A 14,477-nucleotide genomic window follows, 5' to 3' on the forward strand; every position below is an offset into this window, starting at 1 on the left:
CTGAGCCATCTCACCAGCCCTCTCTCTCTCTTAATTAGTTTGAATAAAGGTTTGTTTATCTTGTTGATTTTCTAAATGAACCAACTCTTTGTTTCATTGATTCTTACCATTGTTCTCTTTGATTCTAGTTCATTGATTTCAGCCCTCAGTTTGATTATTTCCTACTGTCTACTCCTCTTGGGCTTTCTTACATTTTTTTTTTTTTATTTTTGGTCCTAGTGCTAGTATGAGATCTCTCTAATTTATTTTCCTTTCTTCCTCTAATCCTCCTCCTCCCTCTCCTCTTCTTCCTCCCCCTCCTCCCTCTCCTCCTCTTTCCCTACCCTTCTGTGTAGCTCTGGCTGTCCTGGAACTTGCTTTGTAGAGCAGGCAAGGACTCAAGCTCACAGAGATCCACCAGCCTCTGCCTCTGGAGTACTGAAATTAAAGGTGTGCACCACCACTGCCCAGCTTCCAAATTCCAATTGTGTGGGCAGTTAGTGCTATGCACTACTTCCATTGTGTCCCATAAGTTTGGGTATGTTGTTCATTCATTTTTGTTGAATTCTAGGAAGTCTTTAATTCCTTTTCTTATTTCTGTCTTAGCTTAACAGTCATTCTGTAGAGTGTTGTTCAGTTTCCATGAGTTTGTAGGCTCTAAATTGTCTCTGCTGTTGAGATACAATTTTAATGTGTGGTGGTCTGACAAGATGCAAGGGATTATTTCAACTTTATTGTATATTTTGAGACTTGCTTTGTGCCTGAGTATGTGGAGATGTTCTGTGAGGTGCTGAGAAGATATATTATTTGTGTTTGGGTGAAATGTCCTATAAATGTCTGTTAAGACAATTTGGTTCATAATGTCTCTTACCTCCAGTATTTCTCTATTTAGTTTTTGTTTGGATGATCTGTCCACTGCGGAGAGCGCGGTATTGAAGTCTCTCACTATCAATGTGTAAGGATAAATGTGTGACTTGAGCTTTGGTAATATATCCTTTATAAACATGGGTGCCCTTGTATTTGTGGCATAGATATTAGGAATGGAAAGATCATCTTGGTGGATCTATCCTTTGATGAATATGAAGAGTCCCTTCCTGTTTCTTTTGATTAATTTTAGTTTTAAGTTTTAGATATTATAATGACTACACCAGCTTGTTTCTTAGGTCTATTTGCTTGGAAAATCTTTTTCCAACCCTTTACTCTGAGTGATGGGAGGTGTTTTCCTGTTTCCATCAGCAGGATGGATCCTGTTTTCACATCCATTCTGTAAGTCTATGTCTTTTTACTGAAGAATTGAGTCCATTGATATTGATTCCTATTAAGTTGTTGTTGTTAGTGGTGGTGGTGGTGTGTGCATGCACTTTGTTTCCTTTCTTTTGGTTTTGCTGGTGTGAGATTATTTATCTATTGCCTGTGTTTTCATGGGTATAATTAATCTCCTTTGGCTGGAGTTTTCCTTCTAACACCTTTTGTAGGGCTGGACTTGTTGGTAGATATTGTTTAAATTTGACTTTATCATGGAATATCTTGTTTCTTCCATCTATGGTGATTGAAAATTTTGCTGTGTACAGTAGGCTAGTCTGGCATCTGTGGTCTCTTACAGTCTGCAACACATCTTCCCAGGCCCTTCTGGCCTAGAGTGTCTGTTGAGAAGTCAAATGTGATTCATAGGTCTTCCCTTATATGTTACTTGGCCTTTTTCCCTTGTAGCTTTTAATATTCTTTCTTTGCTCTGTATGTTTAGTGTTTTGATTTTTATTTATTTGTTATGTATACAGTGTTCTGCCTGCATGTATCCTGCATGCCAGAAGAGGGCACCAGATCTCATTATAGATGGTTGTGAGCCACCATGTGGTTGCTGGGAATTGAACTCAGGACCTCTGGAAGAGCAGACAGTGCTCTTAACCTCCGAGCCATCTCTCCAGCCCTAGTGTTTTGATTATTATATAGCAAGGGAACTTTCTTTTTTGGTTCAGTCTATTTGGGGTTGTGTAAGCTTCTTGTACATTTATAAGCATTTCCTTCTTTTGGTTAGAAAAGTTTTCTTCTATGACATTGTTAAAAGTATTTTCCGGGGCTGGTGAGATGGCTTATCAGGTAAGAGCACCCAACTGCTCTTCCTAAGGTCCTGAGTTCAAATCCCAGCAACCACATGGTGGCTCACAACCATCCGTAACGAGATCTGGCGCCCTCTTCTGGAGTGTCTGAAGACAGCTACAGTGTACTTACATATAATAAATTAATAAATCTAAAAAAAAAAAAAAAAGTATTTTCTGGGCCTTTGAGCTGGTAATCTTCTAGTTCTATTATTCTTAAGTTTGGTCTTTTCATAGTGTTCTAGGTTTCCTGGATGTTTTATGTCAGGAAGATTTTCAAGTTAACATTTTTTGACCTATGTATCAATTGTCTTCAATGCCTGAGGTTCTCTGTTCCATTGTTTGTATTCTGTGGTGATGCTTGCATCTGTAGTTCCTTTTCACTTATCTAGATTTTCTCTTTCCAGAATTCCATCAGTTTGTGGGATTTTTTTTTTCTCTCTTCTATTTCCAATTAGAGGTCTTGGAGAGCTTTACGTATATCCTTCAACTGTTTGTTTTTCTTGGCTTTCTCTAAGGTTCTGAGTTCATACTGTGTGGAGTTGAGAGTCAGTGAATATTTCAGATAAAACTCCAATTCTTTGTATTCTGAGACATCCTCTTCTGGACACCTCAGGCACCTATATTCATGTGCACATACACACACCCCCCCCCGCACACACACAGTTAAAAGTAAAATCTGCAGAGATAGTTTAGAGCTTAAGAGCACTGGCTACTTTTCCAGAACTGAGTTCAATTTCCAGTACCAGATAGTGCTTAATAACCATCTGTAACTCCAGTTCTTGAGTATCAGACACCATCTTCTGGTTTTCTCTGGTACTGCAGGCCTGCAGTGTACAGACCTACATGTAGGCAAAACATCTATCATATACATAAAATTAAGAAATACATCTTTAAAATTTTAAAAATAAAATATTTAAAGAATATCATATAAAATTATAGGACAATTCCTTATAAAAACTCACCTGGCTAAGATACTTCATGGGGTGGGGATATTGTCCAATCCAAAATGTCCTGAGGGCTGGAGAGATGGCTCAGCGGGTAAGAGCACCCGACTGTTCTTCCGAAGGTCCAGAGTTCAAATCCCAGCAACCACATGATGGCTCATAACCATCTGTAACAAGATCTGACGCCCTCTTCTGGAGTGTCTGAAGACAGCTACAGTGTACTTACATATAATAAATAAATAAATCTTCAAAATGTCCTATGAGGTCTAGGACACACCTTCCTTTCTGATTGGTTGTGAAATAGGCTCTTGCTACATAACTGGCTGACCTGGAGCTCACTCTGCAGACCAGGCTGGCCTCAGCCTTTTGGCTATTTCCTTGGCTTTGCCTCCTCAGTATCTATAATACTACAGGTATTATAGATTTGTGTTGTCAGGCCACTAGATTTTTGGTAGTGAGCTAAAGCAGCAATAGCAAACAAGTAGAGACACCACAAAGTCCCAGAGGTCAAACAAGGAAAAGAGAAGCCAGGTTCGTTGCTGGCTTGTGGACTGATGCGAGGAAAGCTTTTGGGCTCTGGAAAGCTATCATCACCCAGACCATTACTCTGTGTGTGCAAACTACATTTTAGATCTGGGGATCTCTAAGATTGCTTTAAAGGTACAAAGAGAAGATAGGTGAATTGGATTGGAGGGTCCTACTAAATAACCTCATTTATTATCCCTTAAGCTATTGTCTATAGATAAAAAAAAATTCCTGTTAGTTCAGTGTGGGGGCATCTCTGGGACAAGCTGGAAACCTAGGATGGGGGAGGCTCCTGGGTGGATGGAGGAGGCTTCTGGAAGGATATGGGGGTGACCCTAGCTGAGAATCCTAGCAGTGGGAGATATAGAGGCTGAAGTGGGGACCTCCTGTAGCCAGGCAGAACTTCCAGTGGAGGGAGGGGGACACCAATCTACCCACAAAACCTTCCACTCAAAATGTGTTCTGCCTACAAGATGTGCAGGGATAAAGATGGAGCAAGGATTGAGGGAATGGCCAACCAATGTCTCAACAGTGAGGCTTACCGTATGAGAGAGGGCCAACCCCTGACACTATTAATGATAGTCTTCTGTGTTTGGAGACAGGAACCTAGCATAACTGTCATCCGAGAGGCTTCATCCAGCAGCTGATGGAAATAGATGCAGACTTAGGCAGAATTCAGGGAGTCTGGTGGAAGAGTGAGGGAAGGACGGAGGGAGCTTGAGGGGTCAAGGGCAACACAAGAAGGCCAGCAGAGTTAACCGGGTCCACGGGGCTCATGGAGATTGAACCACCAGGCAAAGCACAAGCTTGGGCTGGGCCTAGTCTCCTTACGCTTATGTAGTAATGTGCGGCTTGGTTTTCATGTGGATCTCCTAACAATTGGAGCAGGTCTTCTCTGACTCAGATTCTGTTGCCTGCCTTTGGATCCCTTTCCTGGGCTTCTTTGTCTAGCCTTGGTGGGAGATGATTCCCTTAGTTCTGATGAGACTTGATGTGCCAGGGAGGGTTGGTACCTGTGTGATTGGAGAGGGTGGGGACTCCTCTTCTCTATGGAGAAGAGGGGGAGGGAGAAGGAGAGTGAGAGAGTGGGACTGAGAGGAGGGAGGGGGCTTCAATGAGTATATAAAGTGAATAAATTAATTAACAAAAAAAACCCTGTTAGTTAGCAAGTCTTCTAATATAATCTAAAAGAATTTTATTTTTACAAGAGAGCAAGAATGGAAGTATTGAGCCAACAAGGTGGTTCAGTGGGTAAAGGGTTGGGCTTGCCACCAAGGCTGACCACTTGATTTTGGTCCCCAGGACCCATATGGGGGAAGGAGAGAACAGACTTCTGCAAGTTTTCTTCTGAGCTTCTTGCAACCCACGGCACACCCTTCCCTCAGTCAACATTATTTTTAAAAAATTAAAAAGATAAGTGGATGCTTTCATTGAAGGAGGAAAACTACTCTGGAGGTTTTTTTTTCCTCGGGAAGATAGGCAAATTGTGAATAATCACCACTGTGGTTAACACTAATTCTTACAATGTTGTTCCTTGTAGGTCAACCAGATCCCTTTCTTTTGCTTTATAAATTGAGCTGAAACTGTTCCTGCTGACCCAGGAGTGCTGGCTGCCTGCCAGAAGTGCCAGCCTGTAAATGCTCAGTGTATAAGGAGCCCATGTAAAGGGCTGAACTCAGCACAAATAAAAGTTCAAGCTGGAACTTAAATTGTTAAGGCATTTGCAGTAAAAACAAAACAGCCAAGGGAGCTACAATACGCTGACATCACTACGCTGACATCACTCAAGTAACCAGGCAGTTCTTTTAATTGGCCAATATCAGAGGAGACAGCTGCATAAACTGCCATTGCTCTTCACCACTACAGAATATCATAATGCTATCTGCTTCATGTTCGGCTTCAGCTAATTGGAGAGGTGTGTTTGAGGGTGAGGAAAATGAGATATTCTAGTTTTCTGTGTGAGAAAAATAAAGCGTTTCTACATACAGATGATGAAAGGGTTCCCCAAACAGTATTAGTTTTGGGGTACAGTTATTCATTGGGGGTAGCTACTGTGTATGTATTAAGATACTTGCAAGTTTTTCTTGTTGTTATTAAACAGGATCTCATTATGTAGCCCAGACTGGCCTGGAACTTGGGGTCCTGCTGCCTCAGCCTCCTGAGTTGCTAGGATTACAGGGCTGTACTACTAGGCCAGAAGCACTTCAGGGTGTTTAGTAGTATCCACTAGCTTCTACTCACTGGACTTTAAGGAGCTAAACATCCATCCAGTGTGATAGACAAAAATATCTCTAAATATTGCCAAATGTCCCTGAGTGGCAATTCCTTCATCACTGTGGAGGTCACCGCTCACAGTTGGACAATTTGTGGAGTGTGTGGAAAGAGATAAAATGATAGGTGTAGAAGTCAGCGGAACAATATAGAACTCATGTTTTTCAATAAATCACCACAAAAAACTCTGGTTTAACAAAATACAAATTTATGAAATCACAGTACTTGTAGGCTGGGGGTCCAAGGCCCATCTTATTGAACTGGAATCCAGATGTGGGCAGGACTGTTTCCTGTGGACACCTGGGAAAAGCCTCTGTATGTGATCCTGTGGTCTCTGGCTGTCTGCAAAACTGGTGCTGCTGGACTGAGTCATTGTCACAAAGCCATCGCTCAGGCTTTCTGCTTGTTCTCCACTTACAAGACCCTTAGATCTACATTAGGCCATGGAAAATTCCCCATGTCCAAGTCAAGTGAATTCTTTATCCTGTTTGTTCTGTAACCCAACATGTTCACAGGTTTCAGGTTCTTGACTGTGGACAAAAGTTAAGGGGACCATTATTGCCTTAGTAACCGGCCTATTGATGTGAAGAGGCACCATGACCAGGCAACTTATAAAAGAAGTCATTTAATTTGAGGAGCTTGATTAATTTCAGAGGGTGAGTACATGGCCATCAGAGTGGGTAGCATGGTGACAGATGGACAGGAGGGCATGGTTCTGGAGCAACAGCAAGAAAATGCCTGAGCTAAAAAATACAGACAACTAAGCATTAACAAGTTAGAGAACTATTATATTTGAAAATGGGAAGAACATAGAAATTTTCATTGTGATATTAATGATGGGTGTGTTACCAGTGATGAGTTGATTTGCAACAGATTTGTCCTACTAGGGATCAAGAAATACAGATCTTAGCCAGGCGTGGTGGCACACGCCTTTAATCCCAGCACTCGGGAGGCAGAGGCAGGGGGATTTCTGAGTTTGAGGCCAGCCTGGTCTACTGAGTGAGTTCCAGGACAGCCAGGGCTACACAGAGAAACCCTGTCTCAACCCCCCACCCCCACCCAAAAAAAAGAAATACAGATCTTAAATGATGATGATCTTTTCTAAATGTTTTAGTTTTTTAACTGCTGAGCCATTTCTCCATTCCCAAAGAGGACTACGTTTTGAATTTTCCTTTCTAATGAGTGAGATGGTCTCTAGCTTAGTTAATAATTAACCTCTGGACCTACGTAGTATGCTTATTCCATCACAGAACTTGAGTGATTAGATAATGCATAATTTCATTATCAGGTGATCCTAAGCCAGCACTGCCCAATAGTGTAGCTTCTTTATAGAACAAAGAGTTGTAAGCAAATTGGTTGAGGTGCCAATTAAATAATTACTTAATTCTGAACGGATGAGGTGCTTTTTTTTTTTTTTTTTTTAAACTGATTTGAAAGTATATATGCTAGGTGTCTCTTCAAAAGCACGCTTTTTTCATTCCCCACTCCCTCCCCTCACCGGCTCTTTCCCCAGACAGGTTTTTCTCTGTGTAGTTCTGGCTATCTTGGAACTCACTCTGTAGACCACACAGGTTGACTTCAAACTCAGAATTCCACCTGCTTCTACCCTCTGAGTGCTGAGATTAAGGACATGCACCACCACAGCCAGCAGCAGCAGCATGCATTGAGGGCTTTGTGAAGCTAAAGCATAGACAACTATAATATCTTGGGAGTAGATTTGTTGCTGTGGGTTTTCTTGGGGGATGAAGACTATTTAGCTAGGGTATTGCTACATAGTCCAGGCTGGGCTGGAATCCATAGCAATCTTGTTTCAGCCTCCCAAAGGCTGGCATTATAGATGCACACTAGGACCAGTGTGAATTATTTTTAAAGAAAGCAGTGTTTCCTACTTACCCTCTATTTGCAGCATACTTTTTTTTTTTTTTTTAATTTTATTTTATTTTTGGTTTTTCCAGACAGGGTTTCTCTGTGTAGCCCTGGCTGACCTGGAACTCACTCTGTAGACCAGGCTGGCCTCAAACTCAGAAATCCGCCTGCCTCTGCCTCCCGAGTGCTGGGATTAAAGGCGTGCGCCACCATGTCCGGCTTGTAGCATACTTCTATGCAGAAATTGCACCCTTGTCAGAGCTCACTACAGACCAATAATTAAAATCTTCTAACTGGCCAGCCTTCCTAACACTGGACTAATAAGCTTCTAAAAATAAGCAAAGGACTTAATATGCATAATATCCTACCATTTGAAAAGAATAAACAATAAGCAATACATCTTAATATCTCCTGAACCAGGTGTGACAGTACATGCATATAATCCCACCAATACTGAACTGCCGCTAATTTGAGGCCAGTTTGGGACTCATAGGAAGGCAGTCTTAACAGCAAAGTATTTCTTATAGGGTAGTGTTTGTCCAGTACACACAAGGTGCTAAATTCCATCCCTAGGATCATGTAAACACTTGAGTTTACATTACATGTAAACTGAACGATTTACACGATTACATGATTTGCATGTAAACACTTGAGTTTCTATACTCAGAAGGTAGAATGTCAGTTTAAGGTCTGTTGCTGTCTCAAAATCTAAATAAAGCCGGGTGTGGTGGCGCACACCTTTAATCCCAGCATTTGGGAGGCAGAGGCAGGCAGATTTCTGAGTTCCAGGCCAGCCTGGTCTACAAAGTGAGTTCCAGGACAGCCAGAGCTATACAGAGAAACAGTCTCAAAAAAACCAAAAGCCTAAATAAAATTGATTACACCAATTGCCTCTAGGGCAATAACCTGTTTGGCCTATTCCTGAGAGTAAGATTTGTACCCAGTAAAGGTACTTTTTTGAATTTTTTTTTTTTTTGAGACAGGGTATCTGTGTAGCCCTGGTTGTCCTGGAACTTTCTGTAGATCAGACTGGCCTTGAGCTCAGAGATCAATTGGCCTCTGTTGGGACTAAAACTGTATGCCACCACCACCTGAAGGCAGACTTAATGCAATGCATAGCCTTTTCTAAGACACTGTTCTGTTCCTCCTGCCAAGTGTGAGGGTAAAAGGTGTATATTATCCTGAGCTATAATTTGTGTGGTTTTGAGTACACCACTTAATTATATTTTTTATTGTAAAACAGGAACAGCATACATACCTATTCTAAGTTGAGATCAAGTACTATGAAAGCTGGGCATGCTTGTAATATCAGTACTGAAGGCCAACCTGAGTTATATATTTATACTGTCTTGGGCTAGAGATGGCTCAATGGTTGAAAGCACTGATTGCTCTTCCAGAGGTCCTGAGTTCAACTCCCAGCAACCACATGGTGGCTCACAACCATCTGTAATGGGATCAGATGACCTCTACTGGTGTCTCAAGATAGTGTGTACTCACATAAAATCTTAACCCAAGATATCTCAAAGAAACCAAGAGTGTAGAGGCAGCGGTAGGTAGATCTGAGTAAGTTCCAGGATGGTTTGATCGACACAGCAAGTTCTTTTCCAGGCAGGAAATCCTTTTTCCTGACAATGTTGATGGATACCTGTTATGATCCCTAATCCTATACAAGGGAAGGCAGGAGTTAAAATGACAGGCTCAGCTTCGTGAAAAACATCATTTGCTATGAGCTTTATCTTCCAGCAAAAAAGGCCAGGATCAATTTAACAGGACTCCTCTAGCTGCCATGCAGACCGATCTCTAAGGTGGCAAAGACAAATGCAAGTTTCTGCGACTACTGACTTTAGCAGGAAATCTTACCAGTGCTAAGGACTGAACTGAGCCACAGTACCAGGCCCAGTTTCCTAATTCTTAGTTAACTATTACATGTTCTCTCAAATTATGCTTGCTATTTCTACAATTAGCTATCCTTCCCAAGTTCTTCATTTGCTTTAACATAAAAGATAACATAGGTCCACTTGTTTAACAGACATTTATTACTTTAGTTGATTTTAACAACCTCTATACAGTGACTTACTTGTTTTACTGAATAGAAAGGAATTTTAGGTCAAGACCTTTGAGTCTAGTATTTCCTGGAAATCAAATCCTTTTAAAATCTCCATAGGAAAATCAATTTAACTGCTTGTGGACGTTGTACATCGTGGTGCGCACTAGGCTCCGCACCACGATGTACAACGTCCACAAGCAGCTCCCCTCACCGGCTCTTTCCCCAGACAGGTTTTTCTCTGTGTAGTTCTGGCTATCTTGGAACTCACTCTGTAGACCAGGCTGGCCTCAAACTCAGAAATCCGCCTGCCTCTGCCTCCCGAGTGCTGGGATTAAAGGCGTGCGCCACCATGTCCGGCTTGTAGCATACTTCTATGCAGAAATTGCACCCTTGTCAGAGCTCACTACAGACCAATAATTAAAATCTTCTAACTGGCCAGCCTTCCTAACACTGGACTAATAAGCTTCTAAAAATAAGCAAAGGACTTAATATGCATAATATCCTACCACTGCTTGTGGACGTTGTACATCGTGGTGCGCACTAGGCTCCGCACCACGATGTACAACGTCCACAAGCCCTCAGCAACAGACTGAAGGCTTCGGGCAAATTTCAGCTGGTTAACACCATGGTGGACAGGCTTGCNGTAAGTTGCACCCTTAGGAACTGGGCGTTTGCGACCACCACGGCGGACACGAATCCTGTAAATGACATAGCCTACACAAACAAACAAACCAACCAATCACCAATACGTTAGACGAAACTACGACTTTCCAATGCTTCCTTTTAATTACAATGATAGATGGACTATGTAGACTAAAGTATATCTGTAACCTATATCACGTTTAGCATAGTTAAATTAGGCAGGGTTCTTGGGGGGGGGGCACTTCCAAACCGAGGCCCGCCGGCTTTTCTGGGAGTGTTATAGATCACCCACATCGCGACCTCACGCACCTTGCTTAGCCTTGTACCCCAGTCTTCGAGCTTTATCAGGCCGGGTGGGGCGGGGAGCCCTGTGCAGCGCAGAGAGCTGGCGGTACTGCCAGCAGCGGACCCTCAGAAGAAAGCGCATCACGTCCGACTGCTTCTTCCTCCATAGCTCCTGGATGTATTTGTATGCACCCATCTTGGTTCACCTTTGAGGAAGCAAATGGCAAGAGCGATCGCTGTCAAGGACATTGACTACGGCCGCTCCATCCGCCCTGGAGCCCCACCGTCCACCGGGAGTGAGAAGGGCTCTGCGGAGGCGGCAAGGCCGGCCGGCTGGGCGGGCGGGACTGACTAGCCCATGCTCCGGGAGGCCGCCAGGACTGGCAGCAGGGTTATAACCGCCACCGAGAGCAAGGCCAGGAGAGCTTCGTCCCACCCGGGCGGCCTGTGAGAGGCAAGCCGAGGCCAGGCTTCCAACCCACGCCTCCTTCAGTCCCCGGCCCGGCTCGGATCCCGCCGCCATTGCGCCTCTTAAGCCTCCCGGATGGCGGCGTATTCGCGCCCTCTCCACCCCGTATCCTCACTGGGCGCTCGTGCGAGGCATTAGCTCCGAGGCCGCAGGAGCGCCGGGGCCGGATGGCTGAAGACTAGCGCGATTCGCGACGGATACACACGCAAAACCGCCCAGCCGCCTTACCTGATGGCTGCCGCCAGAGGAAAGGAAGAAGCCTTTCTCCCACAATCCCTTTTGTGGCTCCTCCTCCCACCTCGGCGACCCTCCTTCCGGTGGGGCGGGGTAGCCGCCCCGTGCCTCTTGGGGCTCGTAGTCCCGACAACCTGGTGGGCGGGGTCAGGCAGGGACAGCCCGCCACTTCCGGATGCTCTCCCCCAGCTCTCTGCAGTGCTCCTGAGCAGCCGAGGCTGCGGAAAGTGAGAGGCGGCGAGTTCGCGCGAGTCACGCCAAGGGGCCGGAGGAAGCAGGTCGGGGACGGGCTCCCGAGGGACGGGTTCGGACCGCGGTGCTACTGTCTCACTGCCCTGCAGTGTCAGGTTGGTGTCTCCACCGACGCCTCGCTCCGTGATCTCGGAGCACAGTGGCCGCAGGACGGCCGTGACTTGGGCGTAGGTGAAGTTGCTGCACGCGTGGACCTCGCGCGTGTCCTTAAGGCCGGCCAGCGACTTTGGACTTGCGCGAACCAGGCTAGCGGGTGGACTGTGGCGCCCGTCCCCCTCCGACTTTTCCTGTGGTGGATGGGAGCCCCGAGGTGCTAATGTCAGAGCCCGGGGACTTTATTTTATAGACGTTTTTAGGATAGCAAATTGTTCATTTGCCAGGACCTGTTCCAGGAAGAAATGCCCAGATTGCTGGCATTCAGCACCGCGTTCTTTGTATTGGAATTTTTGCAGTTCCAAAATTTTCTTTTTTCATACAGTCGTGCGGTTTTAATAATCTACGCTTGTTTGTGGCCAAGGTTTGGGAATCATGTTTACCTTTTACATCAGTCTGTGGCTCTGCTCATCTTTTAGAATAAATGCAGCTTTAGCATTTTAAGAGTCCTCACCTGTCCTATTTAAAAATCCAACAGATTATCGCTTAATATGCGCGGAGCTCTGTCTCAGCTGTTGGTGATGCAGCTTAAACAACACACAAATTCTAGCTTTGGGAGCAAGCGTTAACACTATCTTTTGATGCCAAGTGTAAAGGACACACATTGAAGGAGTGGAGGGTATTGAGCGGTAGGTACAGTGACAGTTGTCTCAGGGTCCTGGCTAGTGGAGCCTGGACGAGGCGGGGGCGGGGGGGGGGAGAAACTGACTTACTCTTTTCTCTTTTAAGCACATCTGGTGAATCTTGCAAGATATGATGGAGTGAAGGATATGATTTCTCTTTTAGGACGGTCTTCAAAAAATTTTTAAGGTTTATTTTTAGGCTATGTGTGTTTATTTATGTTTTTACTTGGATGTATGTTTGTGCACCATCACCTTTGTACCACTGAGGTAGGTGGAAGTGGTTGGAAACTTCCATGTAGGTGCTGGGAACTGAACCCTGGGGGCTCTGCAAGAGCTGCCAGTGTTCTAACTGCTGAGCCTCTCTCCAGCCTCCTGGATAAGTTTTGTTTTGTTTTTTGTTTTTTAGAAAATAATGCTGAAGAATAAATTACAAGTCTGTGAGTGTAGTTCAGTGGTAATGTGTCTAAGGGTTTCATTGCTGTGAAGAGACACCATGACCAGGGCAACTTTTATAAAGGAAAACATTTACTTTGGAGCTGGCTTACAGTTTCAGAGGTTTAGTCCATTATTATCATAGCAGGAAACATGGCAGCATGCAGGCAAACATGGTGCTGGAGAAGGAACTGAGAGCTTTACATCTTGATCTACAGGCAGCAAAGAGAGAGGTGTGCTTCACTAGGCATAGTTTGAGCATGGTAGATCTCAAAGCCCACCCCCACCCCACAGTGACACTCCTTACCTCCTAATAGTACCTCTCTCTCCGGGTAAAAGATGGAAACATGTGAGTCAGTGGGGCCATACTTATTCAAACCTCCACAATGTGCTTAGTAGTTAGGAACCAGAAACCAGAGTTTTAAGCTGGGGTATGGATGGCTGAGAGGAAGGGTTAAAAGACAATACAGAGGAGTACCAGGACTGAAGGGGCGCTGGCCAACTTGAGTGTATTGAACGTGGCAATGGAAGAAGGCCTTGCCTTTCTCTCCCATTACCTCTGCCTTTCTTTCTTTCTTTTTTTTTTAAAGATTTTATTTATTTATTATATATAAGTACACTGTAGCTGTCTTCAGATTCACCAGAAGAGGGCATCAGATCTCATTACAGATTTTGTGAGCTACCATGTGGTTGCTGGGATTTGAACTCAGGACCTTCAGAAGAGCAGTTGGTGCTCTTAACCACTGAGCCATCTCTCCAACCCCTCCCTCTGCCTTTCTAAAAACCGTCAGATTACATTTCTAAAGCTAGCCACCGAGATCTAGTCCCTTATTTGGCCACTTCCTTCTTCTGAGGCTATCAATACTATCAAGGTCTAGCTTTCAAAGTATGGAAGTCACAGGCCACTTTGGCTCACCTCATTAGCATGCCCAATTAAAACGAAACACCTCATCCTAATACCAGACTATCCCTTCTACTTGTATAAACCACTCGTTACCTATGATGTCCAATTCCTCTCTATCCAGAGGGAGGCCTTTGCTCCTTCAGGAAAAGACCCATCCTCCCGCCCCCTTGTCCCTTTCCCCTTCTCCTACATCCTTTATCTCCTGACTTTGTATCTATTCCATGCCCTCTGTCCCTCTGGGGCAAATAAATCTCCTTTGTGTTAGAACTTGGTCTTGGGGTCCAATAGACAAAAGCAGCAGGCAGTGTTCTGGAATCACAGCCAAGGAGCTAGGAAACTACTGAATGATTCTGAGAATGAAAGTTAGATTTTAAAATTCTTACTTAGATGGTTTGAGGCTAAAAGAAAGAGAACAATGGAATAGAGAGACTAGTGAAGTTCTGTTAGTTTCCCTAACAGCAATTACATATTTTTAATTTACGTTTATTTGTGCATTGATGTTTTTTCCTGCATGTATGTCTGACTGAGGGTGCCAGACCTTCTGGAACAGAAGTTACAGACATTGCAGGTCCTCTGGAAGAGCAGCTAGCACTCTTAACCACTGAGCTCTCCAGCCCTAGCAATTACATTTTAAAATTTATTTTTCAGAGATAAAATTTTCTTTCTCGCCAGGCGTGGTGGCGCACGCCTTTAATCCCAGCACTTGAGAGGCAGAGGCAGGCGGATTTCTGAGTTTGAGGCCAGCCTGGTCT

At 44.3% G+C, this 14,477-nt stretch overlaps 2 protein-coding genes across 2 annotated transcripts in view; one reads left to right on the top strand and one right to left on the bottom strand.

Annotated features, from left to right (window-relative positions):
• The window catches only part of Rpl15 (ribosomal protein L15), an 18,514-nt gene extending 7,085 nt beyond the window's left edge, over positions 1–11,429 (bottom strand). The window contains exons 1-3 of the mRNA XM_021203822.2: positions 11,356–11,429; positions 10,683–10,864; positions 10,285–10,445 (exon numbers count right to left, since the gene is read on the bottom strand). Of these exons, the coding sequence (XP_021059481.1) occupies positions 10,285–10,445; positions 10,683–10,854 (333 nt within the window). The 5' untranslated portion in view covers positions 10,855–10,864; positions 11,356–11,429. The remainder of the gene's footprint in view (positions 1–10,284; positions 10,446–10,682; positions 10,865–11,355) is intronic.
• A 106-nt stretch (positions 11,430–11,535) lies between these two features.
• The window catches only part of Nkiras1 (NFKB inhibitor interacting Ras like 1), an 8,669-nt gene continuing 5,727 nt past the window's right edge, over positions 11,536–14,477 (top strand). Inside the window, exon 1 of the mRNA XM_021203914.2 lies at positions 11,536–11,708. The gene's annotated coding sequence lies outside the window, so the exon portion shown is untranslated. The remainder of the gene's footprint in view (positions 11,709–14,477) is intronic.

The sequence above is a fragment of the Mus pahari genome, chromosome 8, assembly GCF_900095145.1.
Source record: "Mus pahari chromosome 8, PAHARI_EIJ_v1.1, whole genome shotgun sequence".
NCBI lineage: Eukaryota > Metazoa > Chordata > Mammalia > Rodentia > Muridae > Mus > Mus pahari.